This window comes from Auxenochlorella protothecoides (assembly GCF_000733215.1).
Source record: "Auxenochlorella protothecoides strain 0710 unplaced genomic scaffold scaffold43, whole genome shotgun sequence".
NCBI lineage: Eukaryota > Viridiplantae > Chlorophyta > Trebouxiophyceae > Chlorellales > Chlorellaceae > Auxenochlorella > Auxenochlorella protothecoides.
The window spans coordinates 44028-64080 of record NW_011934226.1 but is presented as its reverse complement, the minus strand read 5'-3'; the positions used below and the strand labels follow the sequence as shown (position 1 = coordinate 64080).

Below are 20053 nucleotides of genomic sequence, written 5' to 3'. Positions count from 1 at the left end.
CCGCCCCTCGGGTGGCCCGGCCCCCGGCCGGCCGAGTGCCTACCGGCCCGCCGGTGCCAGGCCCCCTTGACCTCCTGGAAGCCGTCGCCGTCCGGCGCGCCGCCCGCGGCGGCCGGCGAGGGGGGCGCGCTGCCGCGCTCGGCCGTGCCGTCGGCGGCGGGCGCGCCAGGGCGACGCTGCAGGATGGCCGTGGGCCGCCCGCCAGCGCCGGCGCCTGCCGGCGGGCCGTGCGTGGGCGGCGCGGCGGCCGCCTTGGCGGCCGCCTCCTTCTCGGCGGCTTCCCTGGCGGCGATCCTCTCCTCCAGCTCCTTCAGCTTGGAGGCGGTGTCCGCCGGCCGCGCAGCGCCAAAGGGATTGGCGCGCGGGGCGCGGGCCTCCTGCGGGGCCGCGGGTGCGGCCTCCGCCGAGGTGGCCTGGCGCGGCTCCACGGGGGCTGGGCGGGGGTGGGGGCCATCCCTCACAGGCTCCACTGGTGGGGGGGAGGCGGGTGTGGGAGGGCGTGACTGCAGTGTCTCGGCTGCATGCTTTGCATTCAGGAGTGCAGTCTATGCGCTGCAACTGAAGATACGAGATGGGGGCCACGGGGACCCTTGCCGTGGCCAGCAGCGGCTCCAGACTCCACCGGGAACAGACCGTGGGGTTGCCGTCCCAGAGTACCCCGGGATCTCCTCAGCAAACTCTCGCTCACCCCCCCCAGCACAAGTCCCATGCCCCGCTGCGCCTCCCCTTGCTCACCTTCGCGGCGGGGTGCCCAGCGCTCCGCGTCCTCCCCAGGTCCCGCAGAGTAGCCATTGTCGCGCGGGGGGAAGCGGCTGTTGCGGTCGCGGTCGCCCATGCGCCTGCCGCCCGGGGGCGGCGCGCCATAGCGGTCGCCGGAGCCGGCGCCGCCGCCGCGGGGTGCGCCGTACCCGCCGTCGTTCCAGTGCCGGCCGCCGCCGCCGCCGCCGCCGCCGCGGCGGTCGTTGGGCCGCGCCTCTGCCAGGCTGACGGAGATGGGGCGGCGCATGAGCTCGGCGCCGTCGGCGGTCAGGGCCTCGGTCAGGTCCTGCACCGACCCAAACTCCACGAAGCAGCCCTTGGGCTTTTGCGTGTCGCGGTGACGCAGCAGGATGATGTCCCGGATCTCCAGGCCCTGGAAGAAGCGCTCGATGGCGTACTCATCCACCTCCCAGGGCAGGTTGCTGATATAGATCTTGTAGGGTGGACCGCTTGGGGTGGGCCTCGCAGCGGCGGCAGGGGCGCGTGGCGAGCGCGCCGCCTGGGGCGGGCCAGAGTGCGGAGGGCCCACCGTGGGCGCCTCCAGAGTCTCGCCGGCTGGTGTTGGGGGGAAGGGGGCGCAGGGGGCGGAGTCAGAGCGGGAGCAGGAATCGGGGGTTGGGGAGACTGAGCGCCGGTGGTGGCGTTGGCGACCGTCCCCGTGCCGGGGGTCGGAGACACAGCAGACGACATGGCGTGCGGACTGATCCCACATGTGGGCTGCATGCGTGCGATGGGCATGGTTCCGCCCACCGGACCCAGACCCGAGACCCAGCTTGGCTGCCAACGCTCCAACCTGAGCATCCTGCTCAGACCACCCCTTTAAACACGCCATACCCTGGATCAGGCGCTCCTCCTCCTCCTCCACCTCGTCCGCCCATGTGCCTGTGGGGCGAGTGGGGAGAGTCAGGCACCGGCCGGTGAGCCTGGCGGCAGGGGATGGGGGGTGTACCAAGCAGCTTTCGCAATACCCATGGGCACGCTGCTGTGTGTACTGATCCACCATGAGATACTCACTTGCAGTGGCAGTGCGAGGGAGGGCCCCGACCGGCTCAGCCATGCTGTCCGTGCTCGACTTGCCGTCAGGGGTGGGGCTCGCGGCGTTCACCGTCGCGTGCTGGCTGTCTTGCGCTTTCCTGAGCTGGAGGTTACAAATAAGATGGATGAGAGGGAGGGCGGGGGAGCCGACCTTGTCAGTGCGTCCCCAGGTATGGTGCCCTGCAGGGCGCCCTGCGATACTCAAGGACATCATTCCACCTTTCCACCCTGCCGTCGAACTCCTGTGCCCATGATGGGCCTGGTCTCCGCTTCATGCGCGTCGAAATGAGGATTTGAATGGTGGCATTAAACTGTGAGCCATCCCAGGAAGACCGGATTCAAGCCAAAAAATAATGGAGGGACACGCGAGCGCAAGCAAGTGAAGGTGAGGGATGGGAGAGGCTTGGATGGAGGATGAAGAGAAGGAGGAAGACCCAGCCTGCCGGAGACCACCCCCCCGAGGGAAGCAGTGGCCACGCCGGCGAGCTTAAACACCGTGATGGAGTATGTGGCATTGAAAATGCTGCTGCTGCCAAGCAAATACTTGAAGATATACGTGTCGAATGGGCGGTACCTCGACCGCCCTGGCTCCCAAGGTACCCAGACCATGCCTCCAGCGCGTTTCCACAAGGGGGGGTCCCTCTGACCCGCCCATCCATGAGCTCACCCCGAGCTCGGTCGCACGGAGGCCGCCAGCGCCGTCAGCGTGCTCAGGACCGCCCCGACCTTGGGCCGCGCCGCAGGCTGCGAAAATAGGCACCGCCCCATGACGTCCTGCGCGGAGTGAGAGGGCGAGGAGTGGGGTTGTGCTGGCACTCAGGGCCTGCTGAGGTTGGCAATCAGCCCCCCTGCGCCGCCACTTGGGTGCCCAGACTGGTGAGAGTGTTGCAATCTCCCTGCCAGACGCCTGGCAGCGGGGCGGCCACAGCTTGAGGCGGAGTCGCCCAGGGTCACCCCATGCCAGCGGCTCAGGAGCACCACTGCTTGCTTTCCCCTTTTCACCGCATCCCCCTCCCAAAGTACAACCTCGGTCTCCCTCACAACCCCCACCAAATCTCCCGCCCACCCCCACACCCCCACAGAATCTCCCGCGCCCCCCACCCCCACCACACCTTGAGGTCCTGGGGGATGGTCTCCGGCAGGAGGGCCAGCGCCGGGGTCCGGCCCTCCCTGCCCACCGTCTGCAGGATCTGGGGCGCCGTCAGGCCCTCCCAGGCGCTGCGCCCGGCGCACATCTCCCACAGCAGCACGCCCAGGGAGTAGACGTCGCCCTCCTCGGACAGCACCCCGCCCACCAGGACCTCGGGTGCCCAGTGAGCCACGGAGGCGACCGAGGCGCGGGCCAGGGCCCGGGTGCGGCCCTGGCCCCTCGCCACCAGCTCCGCCAGCCCGAAGGCGGACAGCTTGGCCACCCAGCGGCGCTGGTCCTGAGGCACGCTGGTCAGCAGGACGGCGGTGCCGGTGAGGTCGCCATGCAGCACGCCGCAGGCATGCAGGTACGACAGCGCGCCCGCGATCTGGAGTGATTGTGTGTGGGAGGGGGGAAGGGGGTCTGCGGAGGGAGGGGGAACTGTGCCCGGACCTGTGTGTGCCGTCTCCCACAGGTTGACTATCAAGGTCGGGAACTCAGGAAGGGAAAAGATCGACTTGTCGGACTGCACTCAAAACCCTCCTGCTCGGGCCGGGACAATTCGACGCCACCATGGGAGGGCCTCCTGTGCAGAAGTGCCCACCCCCTCATGTTCTCAGCCGCAAAACCCCACACCCGACATCCACGACCCTGCTGCACCAGTTCACCCCCATTGCCCCCACCCCCCGATAAAGCACCTCGCAGGCGGTCGCCACGATGCCCTGCAGGTCCGGAGTGTCGTCCGGCTTGAGCAGCATGCCACGCTCTATTGCGTCCTTCAGGTTGCCGCGGTTGCAGAAGCACTTGACGATCCAGGTCTGGTGGTAGACGCGGTCCGGGTGGCGCGCAGCGCCGTTCTGATGCGAGAGAGGAGGTGGCGAGTGTGTGTGATGTTTCAAGTGCGGGCGGCGAGGCGAGGTGATGGCCCGATTGAGGGAACCAAGTGCTTCCGGGGTGCTTGAGGATAGACTGCCTGCCCTCCCTACACTTGTCGCTGCAAGACATGACAGCAGTCCCGCACGCACAGCACCCCCAGTCCTGACGACTGCGCGGCTTGGGCGCCTTGCACAACTGGCACGCACCCCGCCAGCTCCTGGCTGCCCTCGCAGGATAGCAGGGAAGAAAATTCCCCATACACCAAACCCTGAGGAAGCTCCCCTCTTCCTCACCTCTGCCCCACCAACTTCCTCCTCCTTCTCCTCCGAGGTGGTGCCGTAGACGTAGGTCCCCACCAGGTGGGGGTGTGCCAGGGCCCGGCTGAGTGCCGCCGCGAGGACGGGGTCCTCCGGCGCCGCCGCGCTCCGCCCTGAGGCCGTGGAATCCACGGACGCACGGCCTCGGTCCCCGCCGCCGGCGTCGCCCGCCCTGGACCACCACTCCACCACCTGCACGGCGACGCGGGAGCCGTGCCAGAGGCCGCGGTAGGTGCGGCCGCGCGAGCCCACGCCCAGCAGCGGCCCCAGGATGACCTCCTGCATGATCTTGGGTCGGTGCGCAATGAAGGAGGTCTGAGAGGCCAGGAGCGGAGCCGGGGCGTCCGCCTCGCCGGACTCCGGAGACCCCGCCTCGATCTGCTGCGCGGCGCCGGGGTCGCCGCCGCCGCCAGGAGTAGCGCCCGCGTCGACGCCTGGCGCGATCTCGAACACGCCAAAGTAGAGGAAGACGGAGGGATCGGCGAGGAAGGGGGAGGTCAGGGGGAGGAGCGCGATGGAGGCCGCGCTGGCCGCGGCCTCCAGCTGGCTCGCGCCGCCCCACCCGTGGCCGCCGGTGGCCGAGGAGCCCGAGGAGGAGGGGGTGGAGGCGTCGCGGGTCACCACCGGCGTTCCCTGCGTCAGGGAAAGGCCCGCCGCGTCGTCGCAGGAGGCGGGCCGGAAGGCGACGCGCAGCGGCCGCGGCGTGGCGCCCGGCCGGCTGCGGGCGGGGACGACGGTGAGCTCGAACTTGCGGCCGGCGGCGGCATCGGCCACGCCGTCAGCCGCCGCGCCGGCCTCACCCGGCGGGCTGGCGAAGAGCTGCCAGAAGCCCGCGTGCGTGCTCACGACATCGCCGGGCACGGCGCCCAGCTCAGCCGCCCCGGCCTCGTTCAGGTAGTGCAGCGGCCAGTGGCCCTGGCGCACGTTGAGCAGCATGATGCCGGTGTGGTAGACGTCCAGCGCGCGCAGCATGCGCCCGCGCCCCGCCGCGGCCTCGCGCAGCGCGGCGGCCTGCGCGGCAAACTGCCGGTCGCGCTCCAGCTCGCGGACCACGATGCCGCCAAAGTGGGCCAGCATGGCGTACTGGGAGGGGTCGAAGGAGCGCACGCGGTAGTCGATGGCGCAGAGCAGGCCGTAGCAGTGGCCCGAGGTGGGGGAGAGGAGGGGGGCGCCGGCGTAGAAGCGGATGTGGGGCTCGCCAGCGACGGCGGGGTGGTCGCGGAAGCGGCGGTCGCGGGACGCGTCCTCGACGACAAACACGCCGGGGGACTCCATGCCCCACTCACAGAAGGAGCCCTCGCGCTCCGCGCACGACGCAAAGTCGCCGGCGGCGGAGAAGAAGTGGACCTTCGTCTCTTCGACCAGGGAGACAGAGGCCACCGCCACGTCGAAGAGGGAGCGGATGAGGCCGGTGACCGCCTCGAAGCGCGGCTCGGGCACGGAAAAGTCCAGGCCCAGCGCGCGCAGTGCCTGCAGGCGCTGCCAGTCGTCGGAGGAGCGGGGGGGCCCCTGGCCGGGGGCCATCAGCGTCGTGGCTGGCCAGTTGGCGCCGGTGCTGGCCGTGCCGTGGGTGGTGTGGGAGGTGGGCAGCGAGCCGGTGGAGGCAAGGGCGGAGGAGGAGGAGGAGCGGGCGGAGGTGGCCAGCACGGGGATGGAGGGCAGGGGGCTAGGCTGGGAGGGCGGGACCAGGGGTGGGATGTCCTCCGGCACCGCCGAGCCGGGCAGGCTGTGGGCCTCGTCGATGGTCCGGAGCGAGGCATGCTCGGGCTTGACGGGGGTGGGGGGGCGGGGGGGCGGGGAGGCTTGCTCCAAACCCTCCACGGCCTGGCGTTGGGGGGTGGGGGAGGGTTGTTTTCTTGTGGGGCTGAAGCAGGGGTGCCGCACACAGCACAGCCGAGCACCGCAAAGCTCACGCGCGGGCAACATAAAAAACTCGCGTGATATGAATAAACAATGCAAGACTCCTGCCCCACCAAACCTGGTACCTTGGAGTGGCCGCAGCCCATTTGCGGCGAGCCGGGCTTAAGCTGGGCCGTACATGCCGGAGCTCCCGGCGGAACGTGCACTGACTGGCATGCACTGCCTTGGTTGTCCTTGCAGATTGCGATTGGCGCGCAGGGGGCTTGGGCCCCCTCGACGCGCGCTGCATGGCCCGGTCCCACAGCGGGCACGCTCCGCCCAGCTTCCATCACCGGTTTGAGATCTGTTCGCCCACGTGGGAATGCTTACCCACATGCTCCCTTTGAATTGCTCGACTAGCATGACAATGAATGCAGGGATGGAAGGAATCTTACAGGACAGTGCAACGAGGGCAGGAGTTTTGCATCAATTGGCGAGTCCCATGCACGCTTGCCACTGCCGGCCGCCACCCACCCGAGCGACCCTGTCCCCATCAGCAGCCATCTTGCCAGCGTCAAATGCGGGCGTCCAGGAGGCCGCAGGCCTTCAGCAAAAACGCGATCTCCACCGCGCGCTCCCTCAGGCGGTCAAACCGCCCCGACTGGCTGAAGTGCCCCGCCCCCATGTCGCACTTGAACAGCAGGAGCTTGCGTGGGTTGGTGCGCGCCGCGCGCAGCGCGGCCACAAACTTGGCCGGCTCCCAGTAGCCGACGCGGGGATCGTGCAGCCCTGCGGTGACCAGGATGTGCGGATAGTCGGCGGCGGCCACGTTGTCCGCTGGGCTGTAGGACTTCATGTAGTCGTAGTAGGCCGGTTCCCGCGGGTCGCCCCACTCCTCCCGCTCGATGACGGTGAGGGGGATGGAGGCGTCCAGCATGGTGGTCAGGCAGTCCACGAAGGGCACGCCCAGGATGGCGGCGTGGAAGAGGTCTGGGCGCGCGTTGAGCACGGCGCCCATGGTCAGCCCGCCCGCGGACCGCCCCTCGATGCAGAGGCGGTCGGCGCGGGTGTACCCTGCGGACACGAGGTGCTCCGCGCAGGCGATGAAGTCGCCGAAGGTGTTGCGCTTGGCCAGGTACTTGCCGGCCTCGTACCAGCGCCGCCCCATCTCGCCGCCGCCTCGCACGTGCGCGATGGCGAAGCCCACACCGCGATCCAGCAGCGACAGCCTCGTCGACCGGAAGTCGGGGTCGTTGCAAACCTCGTACGCGCCGTAGCCGTCCAGCAGGAAGGGGTCGGAGCCGTCGCGGCGCGCCAGGTCGGCGCGGTAGACCAGGGAGATGGGCACGCGAACGCCGTCGGGCGCGGCGGCCCACAGGCGTTCGGTCGTGTAGCGGGCGGGGTCGAAGCCGCCCAGCACAGGCTGCACTTTCTTTATTGCCCTGCGGGAGTCGGGTGGTGGGGGAGATGTGATTGGACGGTGGGGTGGGTGATGGGGGTGAGGCTTCAGCCAGGAGGTGAAGTGAAGGGCGTGCCTGCATCGAGGTATCACCTCAGCAGCAAGGTGGAACGGGGAGGGCAGCCGGCGCATGCACAGGTCGGCACCGGGAGTGCGAAGCACGAACGACCTCGGCCGAACAGTGGCGGCCGGGCAGCCGGTGGCATCCGCTCCTTGACAGAACCACATGTCGCCCACCCACCGTGCCCCCGTCTTCAGGTTGACGTCCATGGTGGTGGCGGGGGTCTTGAGCGAGCTGTACACCAGGCGGAGGAGGGGGGAGTCGAAGTCGCCCTGGGACCCTGGCCCAAGCTCGTAGGCCGGCTCGTCCAGGGTCACGGGCTCGCCTGCCCCCAGGGTCTCGGCCGTGGGCGGCGCCAGGCCCTCCGGCAGGCTGATGGGAGAGGGATGTGGCAGGAGGGGGGAGGTGGAGGGTTTGCAGGAGAGGGAGGACGGAGGTGCCACAGCACAGAGTCCTGGATACACGGGCACCGCAGGGGCTGCTGCCATGTATGCCACTCGGTCGGTCCCTCTCCTGCCCCCCCTCACCGATACACCACGGCCTGCTGGAGGCCCTCCCGCCGCTCAAAGGACACCAGGTGCCCCGCCGACAGGCTGATGCCCTCCAGCTTGACGTCGTCGCGGTGGGGGACCAACACGGCAAGGGCAGCGGGGTCGGCCAGGGGCGCGACCAGCACCTCCGAGTTGGGCCGCGCGGCGTCGCGCAGGGTGACGAACAGCGCGCCGCCGCGCGTGGTGACCGAGTACTCGGTCTCGTGCGCGCGCGGCAGCACCGCGCGCCAGTCGGCGGTGGGGTCGTCGGCGGGGAGCATGCGCACGTCGCTGGTCACCGCCGAGCCGGCGGAGATGAGGAGGTGGCGGTCGTCGCGCGTGCGCCCCACGCCCACATAGAATGCCTCGTCCGCCTCGTGGAACACGCAGGCGTCGAGGGCGGCGGGGGTGCCCACTCTGTGGCGCCAAACCTTGTATGGGCGGTCCAGGGCGTCCTTGGTCACGTAGAAGAGCGTGGCGTTGTCGTTGGCCCACACAAAGTTACCGGCGGTGTCCTTTGAAAGAGAGGGGGGAGGGGGGGGGGGGCGCACAGGGGTATCGATGGGCAGACAGGCCATGGACATGAGTGCGCAAGGCACCATCCGAGGGCGCAGGTGGCACCAGCAGGGCCACAACCACCACCTCCAGGCACTCCCGATGACCAGGCAGGCCAGGGTCAAACCAAAGCGTAAGCACACCCCTCAACCTCTCACCTGCACTGGCTCAGTGAGCAGCTCCCGCCCCGTCTTCAGGTCCTTGACATGCAGCGTGAACTTCTCGCCGCCCACGGTATCCACGGCGTAGGCCAGGAGCCTGGGATGGGCAGATGCAGAGGGGATGGTGAGAAGGAGGGAAGGACGAGATCTGGATGAAAAGCAGCACAAGGGGCAGGCGCTCTGCCATTCAGGCCACGACCCGTACGCATGCGCCAAGAACCCACCATCTCCCAAAATTAAGCCCAGCAACGCACTCGTGGTTGGGGGACACCTCGAAGCCGCCAACCATGTAGAAAGCGTGCGCCCGGGCCTCGGCATTCTCGTCCAGCAGGACCTCCTCCGGCTGGCTGGGGTCCAGGGCATCCGTCTCCGACGGCCGGGCGCCCGCGCCCGGCCCCAGCCGCCGCCGGCAGTGCACCGAGTACTGCTGGCCCTCCAGCGTCCGGCTGTAGTACTGGTACTGCCCGTACCTAATGGGGTGCGACCAGGGCAAGGTTGGAACAAAACCTCGCCTCAGGCCGGCGGCCGCAGCAGAGAAATGGGCAGGCGGCCTCCCCTCGGTCAGGCCATCCATTGCGCACAAACAGCCCCCCAGCCCGGACTGGCCTGGTGGGCACGCCCTCGTCCGCCTCCTGGATCCTGCCCCTCATCTCGGCGGTCAGCGCCTCCTGCAGCGCCTCCGTATCGGCCAGCATCGCCTTGGTGTACTCCGTCTCCGCCTGGCGACGACGAGGAAGGTGGGAGGGGGAGTGCACTGTCGTGTGAGGCAGGCATCAAGCCAGTCACTGTCATTGCGGCAACATGGATGTGCAGGGCTGTGAGCCCCTGCTCCTGCCCACGCTTCGCGCCCGCACCCCCGTCCCCCGCGGCGCACGCCTCGCCTGGAGGTGCGCCAGGACTCTGGGGTCGCTGCGATCGTCGTCCCGCAGCCAGTAGTAGTCGTCCACCCTCACGTCGCCGTGTGCCACCAGGCGGTGGGGTCGGCGCTCGGCCACGGGGGCGGTGAGCACCGCCTGGCGCAGGGGCTCCAGGCTGCCAGGAGCATCGCCTTGCGCACCCGCAGCCGCCGCCACCAGGTCGCGCTTGGCGGCGTCCTTGGTCCCTGGACGGGGCCAGTGCTGCAGTAGGTATCGCCTGTCGGACGAGGAGGCCAGGGTGCGGAGGAGGAGCCGATCACTGCCCCCGAACAGCCTCAGGTTGCCGTTCAGCAGCTTGTTCAGGCTGTAGTTGGGGTGCAGGCGCCTGGAGGAAGGTGGGGAGGGGAGGAGGCCTGATCCACCACATGGCATGCAGCCAGCTTAATGGCTACTTGAAGAACAAATACAAACACGAAGGCTTGCCGGCTGTCATCCATTTGCATTCCATGTGCCTCATTGGTGTGGCGAGCACGCACACCACGCGCACCTCGCAAGCAGATACCCCGCGGCAAGAGCTGCCGATGCTCCCAGCAGCGCTGTTCCTCTCGCCATGACTGCGATCGAAGGCTGCCACAGGAAGAGATTGCTGCGGGTGGACCCCCTGCCAGCAGGCCATCGAGTATATGCTCCCTCCCGATCATGACAATTGATGCCGGTGGTTCTCCTGCGGAGCATGCTGCGGTGTGCCATGCAGCCAGTGCAACCGCGAATCCTTAAAAGCTCACAGGACTACACATGCAGCGTCCTGAATGCATGAAAGGTTCTGAAAGTACCATCAATCCTGAATGCCATGTCAGCCAGGTAGTAGCTCGTGCTCGATGACCGTCTCGAACATGGTGTCGAGCCCTGGCGTGCCGGATTGGTGGACCATCTACACCGACCAGGATGCGGAGACTTATGACCCCCATGACCCCAGAGCCCTCTTTCATGAAGCTATCATGGCTCTCGAGAGCCATTGGGATCCCTTCATTGGCCATGCTCGGGACTGGGAGGACCAACTGGTTGTGGACGTGGACCTCGCCGGGATCTGCGGCACACTGGATCCTGGGCATGATTTCCATGACCTGCTGCGAGATGGGCCCGAGCAATGCCTGTTGCTGCTCGCTGCCGCGATCCATCAGGTACGGCCGTCTGTGGGTCGATCGCAAGGGATCAGGACCGCGTATTGTTACCCAGCCGGCCAAGGTCGGTCGAGGGCGTGGCATCGGGTGCTCCCCCGCGCTCTGCCTGTTCGACCATCTATTTCTGCACCTCCCTCCACTAGAAATGTGTGCATGAACCTTGAGGATCAATGTCGCACTTGCCTTTACAACACTTCGACCAGAAATTGACCATCGTGACTGGGCATGTGTGTGCGAGTCTAGGATGGTGTCATTCATGGCCGTGCCTTCTTCGACGCCACCCCGGCTTCCTCTCATCCACCATAGACCAGAGGTATCAGCCCCTGCCATCGTCGCCCCCTCTGCCTGCGGCCCACCACCCTACCAAGCACCGTTCCAGCGCTGGACCGTCCGCCCACGCCCTCCTTGATTGGGAGTATGGTGGCGGTGCAGGGGACGGTCGTCGCGGCCACGCCCATCCACCCCGTGGCCACCTCCCTGGAGTTCAGGTGCCGAAAGTGCAACTCACGCACGCGCCTGCTCCAGCTGGAGACGGGGGTGAGGCAGCGGCCGGAGCACTGCGCGTCCCGAGCGTGCCGCGCTCGCTCCATGGACCCAGTGGCATCCAGCGCCCAGGCCGTGCTCTGGCGCTCCGTCTGGGTCAAGCCAGAGGTGGGAGGGAAGCATGTACCAGCTGCGTGGAGACTGGAAGGGCATGGAGAGGGGAGGAGGGTGATGTGGGCTGAGCAATGACAGACTGGAAGGGGATGACTGCCTGGTGCCGGTGAAGTTAAAAAAACGGCCTCGATGCACCCTTGCCTTCTGCAGGGGTCCGACACGGCTGAGCTGGGCCTGCCTGGGCAGGCCATCCAGGTGCACCTGGTGGGGGAACTGGCGGAGGTGGGCTGCCTGGGTCGGCGCATTCATGTTTCGGGCATCGTGAGGCCGGGCCATGGAGGGGCAGCAGGTGGGCGGGTGGTGTGGGTAGGGCGTTGGGCCTCCAAAGGTTGGGGTCTGGATTGAGAAAAGGGAGGTGCTTGGCACGAGGCCTCAACCACCACCTACATATCACCACGATGCTTGCACCCCGTACTGGTATCCGCCCTTTTGTTGTTCCCGGTGTGGGAATCTCGTCCAGGATTCATGGACTGTGCCTGGAGGTGGCACGCCTTCCAAACCCCTTTCCCGACCCTTGACATGTTGCTGCGCAGCACCATCATGGGGCTTGCATGATCCTCACTCTCACGCAAACATTCGCGCGTGCACGCATGCATACCCACAGATGCCGAGGACGCGAGCAGCAGGCTGAGACCCTATCTCTCGGCGCTCAATGTGCGCACCCTGGGCAGTGCCTGGTGTGAGCTCCCCCAGCTCGACGATGAGAGACTTGTAGAGTTGGGAAAGATCCTAGATCAGCAGGTGCATATTGAGTTCTTTGCTGTAGGGACTATACCTCAGGGTGTTGGGTACTGGCTGTTGTATATGAATGTATCTGGCTGGACCTGCGACAGGTGGGGGAATTGCTGGCCCATTGCTTTATGTCCAGACTTACAAGAGCCTTCACATCCAATCTGTCTTGTCATCCTTCATGCGCACCTCTGTAGGGTTTGGACGCAGTGGCCTCGAGCCTGGAGCCCAAGCAGCAGCTGCCCGCCGTCCTGTGCAAGGCGGTGACGCTGCTGGCCCTCGTCTCCGGCGCCCCTGCGCTGCTGGCATCCCCCGCACCAGCCCCCGACACCCCCCCGATTCAGCACTCCAAGCCCCTGAGCCTCCTCATCGTGACAGACGCTGGCATGGGGGTGAGCTCCCTGATCGAAGCAGCATCGGCTGCAGCGTGCTCCTCCCAGCACCTCGACTGCGGGCCCCACACCGTCCTGGGGCCGCATGCCTTCCCGGGCGGCAAGGGCATCGGCGCGGTGGCGGGCGGCGCTGCGGCCTCCGAGCCGGGACTTGTGTGTCTGGAGGCCGTCGAGCGGCTGCCGGCCAGGCAGCTCCAGGTGCGAGGAAGCATGGGGCTTCGGGTGTGCTGGTCAGTGAGTTGGGATCTGTGCAGGGCTGTGACTGCATCTACAGCTGGTTGACAGCAATACACCCAGGCCCTCTGCAATCCTGGGTTGAAGGGCTAGGGGCGTTCTCTGCGATGCAAGTTGCAGGGTGCTGCTGAGCGTGTGGAAGCGGTGCCGCACCTGACTCCCACCGTGTCCTCTGCTTTGCTGAAACACCATTCACACCTCCCTCGGCGCAGGTGCTGCTGGGCCTGGTGAGCGGGAGCGCTGTGGGCGGCGCACCCCCTGCTCAGGGCCCGCCCACGTGCATCCTGGCCACCACCACGCCGCCAGGAGGAAAGTACGATGCCTCCCGCAGTCTCATGGTAGGTGCAGGGGCTTGGTGTTTGTGGTTCGACTGCTAGGGTCTGGGTGGGTGTAATGTGTCCAGCCGGCCGGCCTCTTCTGGTGGTGAAGCTCCATGCCACCCAGCTGTTCAAGATGCTCATCATGTGCTCCTGCCAGGACAATGTGAGGCTGCCGGCCGCGCTGCTGGCCCGCTTCGACCTGGTGCTCACCCTGCTGGACCGGCCGCAGGACCCCGCGACCCTGGCGCTGAGGGCCTGCCTGGGCCAGGAAGAGGGCAGCCAGGGCAGGGGCACGGGGGGCGCTGCCGCGCCGCCGCCGGCCTGGTGCCCGGGGGGTGCCACGTTCCGTTGTCAAGGGACCGCCACGTCCCAGCGCCAATACGACGTCGGCGCGTCCCAGCGCCGATACGACGCCGCCGCGTCCCAGGCCAGCAGCGCCGTCGGCGCCAGCCCCACTCCCGGCCAGGCCATCACGCAGTGGCACCTGGGCGGGCCGGCGGTGCCCGAGGCTAGCTCGCCGCGCCTCACGGCGGGGGCGGCGGCCGCCCTCGCCCGGCACTTGGCGGGGTGCAGGGCACTGCCGAGCTGGACGGGTGAGGTGGGGTGGAGGACTCGATCGTTTGGCAGGTTTCGGCTGGCGGAGGGGGCAAGCACGCGCGTGCTCGGCGGCTCGCAAATGCCAGCTCAGGCTGCCCTGCCCGGGGGAATCCGGCCTGTTGCGCCCGCGCCACCACACCACAGGCTCCGAGGTCGACGCCTGCACATGCACGCACCGACATGTGCGCCCATCCAGCCACCCCCCCCCCTGCCCCTGCTCCCCGCAGGCGAGTCCGGGGCGGCCGCCAAGGCCTGCTTCCTCCAACTGCAGGCCGAGGTGCGGGGCGCCCCCGACCTTGCACCCATGGGCTGGCACCACCTGCACCTGCTCCTGCGGCTGGGCGGCGCGGTGGCCGCCGCGTGCCTGGCCGGGCGGGTCGCTCCCAGCCACGTCGAGGCGAGTGGCTTGCGAGGGGAGGAGGGATCTGATGCAGTGACGGGGCTGGGGCTCAGGGCACATGCCGGGCGGGAGAACCCGGGGGTCGATCTGAAGGCACAACTCCAGCCAGCGAGGCGGGATCGCTGTGGCTTCAGACCCTAGTATTGGATCAGAGGCAGGTCCAGGACTTCAGTGGCAGGGTGTCCAGCGGAACCCCAGGGCTTTTTCATGAGGCGCAGCACCTTTTGCCAAATTCTGGGGCCACGAATGCAGCCCCCCATGGGCTGCAGGGACAGGGGGCAGTCGTGCCGGTCTACCTCTCCGCCCCAACTTCCCGTCTATGCCCCATGCCAGGCGGCCGGGGACCTGCTCTTTGCCAGCTTGTGCTGCGGCACGGTGTGTGGGGCGCCCGGCGCCTTTGATGCGGGGGCTGGCGCCCAGGACCCCGGGAGCACGGCGGGCCCACAGCATGATCCCAGGCCAGGGACCAAGAGGCCCAGCTTCCAGGCTCGGCGGCAGAGGTTCATGGCGGCGCTGCACCGGCATTGTGTGGCGAGTGGAAGTAGGGCAAAGACGTGTTGTTTCACGAGCGGAAGGCTGTGAGGGCGGCCGGATTGGATTGTGACAGGGAGTCCCTCTCACCCGGCAGAGACGCCCAGCCAATGCCGGCCCAGCATCGTGCATGGTATGGCTGAGGCTCAAATGCACCCGAAACCGAGCCCCCACCCTCGCTGCATGCTGCAGGCGACGGGGTGCCTGGAGCTGCAGATCGCGGAGCTGGAGGGCATTGCAGCCAGGGCTCGGGTGCAGGAGCCAGAGTTCCATGGCTTCATCGAGAGGCTGAACGACGGCGGTGAGCTTGGAGGGAGTTTCATCTACTGGGTATGGAAGTCTGGCAGTGGTCAGGAGGGCAGGCGCTCCGAATGCGATGTGAAGCTTTTTCCTCGCGAGGGGGGCCCTGCTTCCGACCTCTGAATAGCCTGGTGAAAGCTGGTGGAGGCAACACCTGCGGTGCTCACTCGATGCAAATCGTCACCACACCACTGCAGGGGACATCCTGAAGAAGGGGCCAGGTCTGTACTCGTACAATGGTCCGTTGGCGGTTTGAGTGCTTGCAGGACACCGAATGGAAGCCCTGGGCAGAGCAGAGGCGGCCACCACCCTGTGCAATCGGGAAGTTTGAGTGGGCAGCATCCCAGCCAAGAGCCTGTACGGTATGACGGCACAAGTGACCCTGTTTGTGATGTGAGATGGATGTGTGGACAACAACACCATAACAGTGACCCTGTCTCGGGGAAAAACTCCTCAAAACGGTAGACACTGTAAGCTAGGACTGGTGATCATACACATCTGCATGATGACCTATGAGATTGGGATGCCTAGAGGCAGAAACAGCACTTACAAATCTCTTTTAGTCCTCTGAGTGTATAAGCCACGATCTTGCGATGCCTAAGAGGGAGGGTTGTCTCCCTCCTGATTACCAAGATGGGGGCATTCCCAGAGTACTACACCCTTCTCCATCGAATGGGGCAGTGTCATCATGGCTCCATCGCAAGTACAGACTGATTGTACTGTGGTCCATGCGATATTCTGGTGGAAATATTCCGATGTTCAAAGCGGGTTTCGACGTGGGCAAAGCTGGAGAGCTGAACCATCTCCTGCAAACCCTAACTCGTCAACGTGGCGCTCTCCCGGAAGGTTGCGAGAATCTACCCTGCTTTGCGGAAATGAGAATGCTGACGGTGCAATAGGACATCGACATGTCAAAGCTTGTGCACAAATCAGATCTGTGTCATTTCCATACAAAATCTACTATAGACCTAGGCTCATGGTGCCCCCCAATCCTGAGCCGGTGCCCTGTACGGGCACCGGCCGCGATACGGCAGCACCTGTCCCTGTCGCGACGCTCACGTCACAAGATCTCGCCGAGGCCACCGAAGATGCAGCACACGAAGAAGGGCGCAGCGACAACGTCTGCAAAAGGTGGGTGGCGAATTCTGAGAGTACACTTGGCCCATGTTACAATGCGTTGCCATCGTGATGGGAAGCTGGTACTTGATGAAGCTGCCGCTACAGGGGCACTGACTCATCTACAACGAACAATAAAACTCACAGGTTTCTACGCTGGGTGCTCTCCTTCGCGGTGTGTATCCCAGACTTTCCTCTCATGGCTTATTGGGTCCTTGCTTCATGGCGGCTTGGTGCCATTGAGAGCTGCCTGAGGAAGCAAGCCACTCCCTGACTGGTTTTGCTGACCCACCACCATCTCCCTCCAGGTTCCCGGATTGGGCATGTATTCCGAAGCCTATTTTGTGTTTGCCATTGGGAACCTGAAGCCCATCTTCAAGGTCGGTGGGACTGGATGCATGACAGGTGTTGGGTGGCCAGTGCAGTCTGAATGGCCCATGCATTACTCCTGTCTACAAGACAGTCTGACCCGGATGGGATTGGGGCTGCAATGCCGCTGTGACTGAGCAACCACACTCCTCAGCCCTCACCCTCCACCCCTGGGCCCTCCCACTCAACCACACAGGCTCTGTACCCCGAGTGCTGGGTCACCTTCCAGACATGCAGCCCCAACCTGTCAGACTCCATCAACTACTCCCAGATCTCCGGCATCATCGCCGGCCAGCTGATCATCGGTTTCCTGGCCGATCGCCTGGGCCGGCGTGCAGGATCCATCCTCACCGCCTCCATCATGCTCCTGTTTGGCATCCTGATAACCGCCTCCTCGGGCTCCAACTCCGGCAACCTGTTCATCATGTTCACCGTGGTCCAGGCCCTGTTTGGCGTCGGCCTGGGCGGTGAATTTCCCGTAGCCTCCGCCTCGGCCAACGAGCGCGCGGAGCAGACCAAGCACCTGCAGAACAAGCGCGGGGAGACGGTGGTCCTGGTCTTTTCCATGCAGGGCTGGGGCAACCTGTTCAACACCATGATCATCCTGGCCTGCATGGCCGGATTCGGCCAGTACGCCCCGCCCTACAGCCCCTACGCGCTGGAGGTGACCTGGCGCCTGTCCTATGCGCTGGGCCTGCCCCCCCTCCTCTTCATCTTCTACTACCGTGTCTTCAGGCTGCGGGAGTCCACCGTCTGGCGCCAGAAGCGCGAGTCGCTGAAGCTGATGGGGCGCGATGCGCAATGGACGCCGCGCAAGACGCGGCTCCTCCTGCGCCACTACTGGCACCGCCTGGTGGGGACCAGCCTCTCCTGGTTCGTCTGGGACTTTGCCTACTACGGCAACAAGCTCTTCCAGTCCACCTTCATCGAGGTGATCCACCCGGGGGCGGGGCTCCTGGCGGTGCTGGAGTGGACCCTGCTGAACAGCGGCGTGGCCCTGGTCGGCCTCTACTGCGCCGCCTTCACCATCGACAAGACGTGGATGGGGCGCAAGCGCATGCAGGCCATGGGCTTCTGGTGGATGTGCGTCCTCTTTCTGGCCTGCGCGGGCGCCTACCACAAGCTGCTGGAGCCCGCCAACCTCCCCGTCTTCCAGTTCCTCTACTACTTCTCCTCCTTCTGGGGCCAGTTTGGCCCCAACGCCACCACCTGGCTCCTCCCTGCTGAGACCATCCCCACCGAGGCGCGGTCCATGTGCCACGGCATCGCTGCCGCGGTGGGCAAGGTGGGCGCCCTCCTCGCAGGTGTGGTGTTCAGCCTGGTGGACGACCGCTCCAAGTTCTGGATCTCAGGCGTGTGCAGCGCCGCAGGCGTCCTCCTCACCTTCCTCCTGGTTCCAAACTTGACGGGGCTGGACCTGAAGGAGGGGGACAAGCGCTGGCTCGCCATCGTCGATGTGGGTCTTCCAATAGGCAGAAGGGGAAGGGTGGGAAGGAGTGGGGATGGACTGATGAGGGTTGAGATGTCTGGTCGGTCAGTGAGTGTGGGACTCCCACATGTGAGTGTTTCTGTGCATGCCTGATCGATTCAAGAAGTCTCCCTGCATATTGCTTTAGTTGATGCACAAGGATAGGACTGGCTGAATCACCCGATCTCATCCCACGGGGTTGTGCTGCAGGGCAAGGCGGATGAGTACACAGGTCCCGCCATAGCAGCCAAGCACCTGTCCCTGCTGGAAAGGACGGTGTATCGCCACCAGGCGAGGTATGTGTCTCCCTTGATGGAGATGGTCCAGGCGCCAGGCGGCGAGAAGGCAGCGGGCGGACCACCAGGCATGGCCTAGGTCAAGTTTTCAATGATATTTTCCTCGACACCACTTTTGAAATGAGCCCGGCATCATCCTGCCTCAAGCACCTCGGTTACCTAATAATCCTGGGGAAAGCATGGTACCCCTTTGAACTGTGGATTCAAGTACTTGTCTCGACCATTCTGGGTCACACAGATCTTGATCTTTGCTCAAGATTAGACCAGGCTCGCCACCCTGCTTTGTAGTAATCAACATTACATGGCACGCATGGGTGTGCAGGCGCATAGACAGCGGGGTGTGCCAAAACGAGGGCTGAGCTACTTAGAAGCGCACATTACGAACTAGACAGTACAGCCTGAATTTCAGCACACTGAGAATGCTCAAAATCTCAGGGAAAGCCGAAAGCCCACACAAATGTGGGAAAAGCTGGTGGTCAAGCGTCATGCAGGCCATCTGATTCGGAAGGAGAGATCGATAGTAGCGGGGGACAGATCGGATGAGGGATGGGGTGGGATAGAACATGGGGTCGGGTGTGGCATGGCAACCAATCTCTGAGAATTGATCCAGGAGACTTACTGAACAGTGGATCTGGGTATTGAGGCTGTGCAGTCACCCAGTTGGAAATTCCTGCACACGGCTTGGGAAATGTCAGTGGCAGATGCTCCTCCCACAGCGCCCTTGGAAAAGGAGAAGAGGAACAACCCAGCCCCGCCGAGTCCCCTAACAGTGCTGCTGAGCGCATTGACGCCGCTGATTTGAAGCGCAGTGCCATCGTACTCGGGTGCAACTTGCATGCCAAGCAACACAATCCCTGTGGGAGGAGTGGCTGACATATCAATGGTTCCTGGAGGATGGCATGCATTTGTGATTAGAAAGGCTCACTACCCTGCATTGTCAAGAAGAATGATGCCATACTAGCAATGCTATGGTACCCACGCCCTCGCACTGCCTTTCTCATGACACACGAAGACATTTGGAAGAGGATCTCGGTGGCAGTCTGTCATGAGGGACACCCATGAGCACTCACCAGGAAAGAAGGACTTGTAAGCCTGGTAGGCTGCAGTGTAATTGAAATCTGGACCTCCGTTGTAGCTCAGTACGTTGATGAAGTCAAGGTTACTTCCGACCGCCTTCAGCATGTTTATGGACAGGCCTGTCTGTGGCGATCCAACCCCCAGGTTCTCATAGGGGGCTTGGCCCCAGGCGCCAGAGCTCCTCAGGGCTGCAGACAGCAGTTTGCATCCCGTGGCGGCCAGGCTAGAACGGTACTGAAGGACAATATTCTGGAACTGCTCGTCAACGGCACAGGTCATGAGGCCAGTCGTGGGGGATACTCCACAAGCTGCATGGAGGGGTGGTTGGGAGCAGGACGTGTTCAGACATTGACCGCTCCTAGCACCTCTCCAAGCGGGGCACCTGTTCTCAAGTCTTGCCATCCAAGCTTGATGAACGAGACAGCTGCCACCGTTTTGGGCTCTTAGGTGCCAAGAAGACAGAGCGATCACGATCCAGAGTCTTGGGCCCCTCTCACCTGGCTTGTCCGGCTGGAAATCAATGTCAATCCCATCCAGTCCGAAGTCCTGGACAAAGGCGGCCGCCGCAGCAGCATTGAAAGAGTTCCAGCTGACTGTGTTGTCAGGTGTAGACGCGCCCCCAACGGAGATCATGACCTTGGTCCCCCTACTCCGCAGTGCCTGTACGCGGGCCCCGAACTCTCTCCTGCTGATGTCCCTTCAAAGTTGAGGCCTGTGCCCTCCAAACTCATCGATTCAGGAGTGTATGTGCTGTCGGGCTTGAAGAAAGCCAGGTAGACAACATTAATGAAGGGTGGGAAGCTCTCCC

At 65.1% G+C, this 20053-nt stretch overlaps 5 protein-coding genes across 5 annotated transcripts in view; 2 read left to right on the top strand and 3 right to left on the bottom strand.

Annotated features, from left to right (window-relative positions):
• Positions 1-6378, bottom strand: part of F751_3929 (putative LIM domain-containing serine/threonine-protein kinase) — a gene marked incomplete at both ends in the record, with an annotated part of 7791 nt that extends 1413 nt beyond the window's left edge. Inside the window, 10 exons of the mRNA XM_011399839.1 lie at positions 989-1314; positions 1594-1682; positions 2462-2568; positions 2907-3311; positions 3607-3780; positions 4093-4494; positions 4549-4749; positions 4852-5031; positions 5167-5940; positions 6346-6378. Of these exons, the coding sequence (XP_011398141.1) occupies positions 989-1314; positions 1594-1682; positions 2462-2568; positions 2907-3311; positions 3607-3780; positions 4093-4494; positions 4549-4749; positions 4852-5031; positions 5167-5940; positions 6346-6378 (2691 nt within the window). The remainder of the gene's footprint in view (positions 1-988; positions 1315-1593; positions 1683-2461; positions 2569-2906; positions 3312-3606; positions 3781-4092; positions 4495-4548; positions 4750-4851; positions 5032-5166; positions 5941-6345) is intronic.
• Positions 6379-6529: 151 nt separating this feature from the next.
• F751_3928 (Protease 2) lies at positions 6530-10190 on the bottom strand (the record flags this gene model as incomplete). Its single annotated transcript, XM_011399838.1, has 8 exons — positions 6530-7397; positions 7656-7847; positions 8003-8520; positions 8719-8818; positions 8976-9088; positions 9324-9440; positions 9576-9963; positions 10126-10190. The coding sequence occupies 8 exons, from the start codon at positions 10188-10190 to the stop codon at positions 6530-6532; spliced, it is 2361 nt and encodes a 786-aa protein (XP_011398140.1).
• Positions 10191-11176: 986 nt separating this feature from the next.
• F751_3927 (hypothetical protein) lies at positions 11177-15175 on the top strand (the record flags this gene model as incomplete). The annotated part of the gene is made up of 8 exons (XM_011399837.1): positions 11177-11410; positions 11567-11677; positions 12343-12735; positions 12984-13113; positions 13916-14064; positions 14422-14463; positions 14812-14920; positions 15117-15175. 8 exons carry the CDS (start codon positions 11177-11179, stop codon positions 15173-15175), a joined length of 1227 nt encoding a protein of 408 aa, XP_011398139.1.
• Positions 15176-15895: 720 nt separating this feature from the next.
• On the top strand, positions 15896-18247 carry F751_3926 (putative inorganic phosphate transporter 1-12; the record flags this gene model as incomplete). Its single annotated transcript, XM_011399836.1, has 5 exons — positions 15896-16050; positions 16183-16246; positions 16344-16415; positions 16601-17860; positions 18083-18247. The coding sequence occupies 5 exons, from the start codon at positions 15896-15898 to the stop codon at positions 18245-18247; spliced, it is 1716 nt and encodes a 571-aa protein (XP_011398138.1).
• Positions 18248-18644: 397 nt separating this feature from the next.
• F751_3925 (hypothetical protein) lies at positions 18645-19878 on the bottom strand (the record flags this gene model as incomplete). Its single annotated transcript, XM_011399835.1, has 3 exons — positions 18645-18664; positions 19239-19553; positions 19743-19878. The coding sequence occupies 3 exons, from the start codon at positions 19876-19878 to the stop codon at positions 18645-18647; spliced, it is 471 nt and encodes a 156-aa protein (XP_011398137.1).
• Positions 19879-20053: the final 175 nt, after the last annotated feature.